Raw genomic sequence first — 1,621 nt, 5'->3', positions numbered from 1 at the left:
TTTCCCTATGCTCCCCTCAGAACGGTTTAGCTTCATCTTCTCTATAACCTCTGCTTTAGGGAGCTGCAGACAGCAGCTAGATACCCCATCCCCTTAGCCTAGTCTTCTCCAGGTGGAACAAACCCACCTTCCTTGGCCTCTCCTCGTATGTTGTGTGCTGCATCTTGACAGCTCCCTGGTGCACCCGCTGCAGTTTGTCAATGCCTTTCTTGTGCGTTGTGGGGCTGTAACTTGACACAGTGCCCCCGATGATACAACCTGACAGGCTCTCAGTAGAGGGGAATAATTAGCTCTGCTCCATGTTACAGTGATAAGCTGCTTTAACCAGGAGGCTGGTGGCTACAGAATTCTCTCTTTCTCCCTAGGCCTATGGCTGGTGTCCAAAAGGAGTGAAGTGTCCACAGTCTCATAACATCGACCTCATAATTGATGAGGACGACAAACTCTGGGAGGAGAAGCGGAAGAAACGAAAGCACAAATGGAAGCGTCGGAAGAACACAGAAGAGCCTGCAAAGGTGTTTGAACAGAAAAGCGCAGGGAAAGAAATGGAGCTAGCTCAGAATGGGGAGGAGGGACCGCCACAAAAACAGAGCTGCTATGGGCCTGCAGCTGCTACAGAACTGGCAGAGATCACACCCAACAGTGAGGACAGGACACTGGAGGAGAACTCCATGGACACGGAACCAGAGGTCAGCTCAGTCACCACCACACAACAGGAAGAGGATCTGGGGAGCACTGAAGGAACTGCTGCCCAGGTAGCAGCTGCTATGAGTCCTTCTGCCAAGGGGAATGCCTCTGACAGTGACCGAGTGGAGGAAAAGTCAGAGGTTCCTGCTGGGGTGGGCTCAGCCAATCACTCAGACATCCCCGAGACTGAAGCAGCACATGCTGCAGAAAAGGAGAAGGAAACCCACAGCCCACCTTCACAGGGGGGCACGCACCGAGCTGGCTTTGATGCATTCATGACGGGCTATATCATGGCTTACGTCTGGATGCTCAAGAAAGGAAAAAACACAGACACGGGTACAGGGCCTTGGTTGCGAGACTGCCACAATAAACTGTACCTCAGTGGGAAATCGGTGCCACTTCAAATAGTGAAGAGCTTGTTTTCTAAATCTTCCAAAGCGCACAGTCAGAAGATGAAGTTGGCCTGGGCCAGTGGATAGAGCTAGAGGGCTCCTCACTGAACCAGGCTCTTTTTTTTTTTTTTTCCTTCCCCCCCCTCAAGCTTTGAAGATCTTTATTCCCTTAAGAGTTGACTGTAAAGGGAGCAAGCTTCCTACTTTTTTCTTTTAACTTCTGACTGATTAAACTGCTTTCAATTGGAGTTGCCCCTGTTGTTCCTTAGTGGCATGCTGGGCTGTGAAGGTAGGGGTAAGGCTGGAGAAGAGGGAGGAAAAGTGTACCCCTCCAACTGCACCCAGGGCTGTAAGTTTCAGTTTTGTGCTCTGCATTCAAAGTGGGTTTTGAAAAAACAACCTAAGGTCACCTTTCTGGAAAGACCATGTGCTATCTACTTTAGCATGGGCTTCGCTTCTTGCAGAAGATGAAGAGGATAATTGCGTGATAACAAGAAGAGCCAGGGGCCAGAGCTTCCCACTTAAACTTCTTAGCATGTTAG

General features: G+C 50.0%; 1 protein-coding gene across 1 annotated transcript in view; it reads left to right on the top strand.

Moving 5' to 3' along the window:
• Nucleotides 1-1,166, top strand: part of TOE1 (target of EGR1, member 1 (nuclear)) — a gene marked incomplete at its 5' end in the record, with an annotated part of 4,559 nt that extends 3,393 nt beyond the window's left edge. Inside the window, one exon of the mRNA XM_010285448.1 lies at nucleotides 366-1,166. Within this exon, the coding sequence (XP_010283750.1) occupies nucleotides 366-1,166 (801 nt within the window). The remainder of the gene's footprint in view (nucleotides 1-365) is intronic.
• Nucleotides 1,167-1,621: the final 455 nt, after the last annotated feature.

Source organism: Phaethon lepturus, unplaced genomic scaffold, assembly GCF_000687285.1.
Source record: "Phaethon lepturus isolate BGI_N335 unplaced genomic scaffold, ASM68728v1 scaffold43480, whole genome shotgun sequence".
Taxonomy (NCBI): domain Eukaryota; kingdom Metazoa; phylum Chordata; class Aves; order Phaethontiformes; family Phaethontidae; genus Phaethon; species Phaethon lepturus.
The sequence above is the reverse complement of the archived record's forward strand: the minus strand, read 5'-3'. Positions and strand labels throughout refer to the sequence as shown.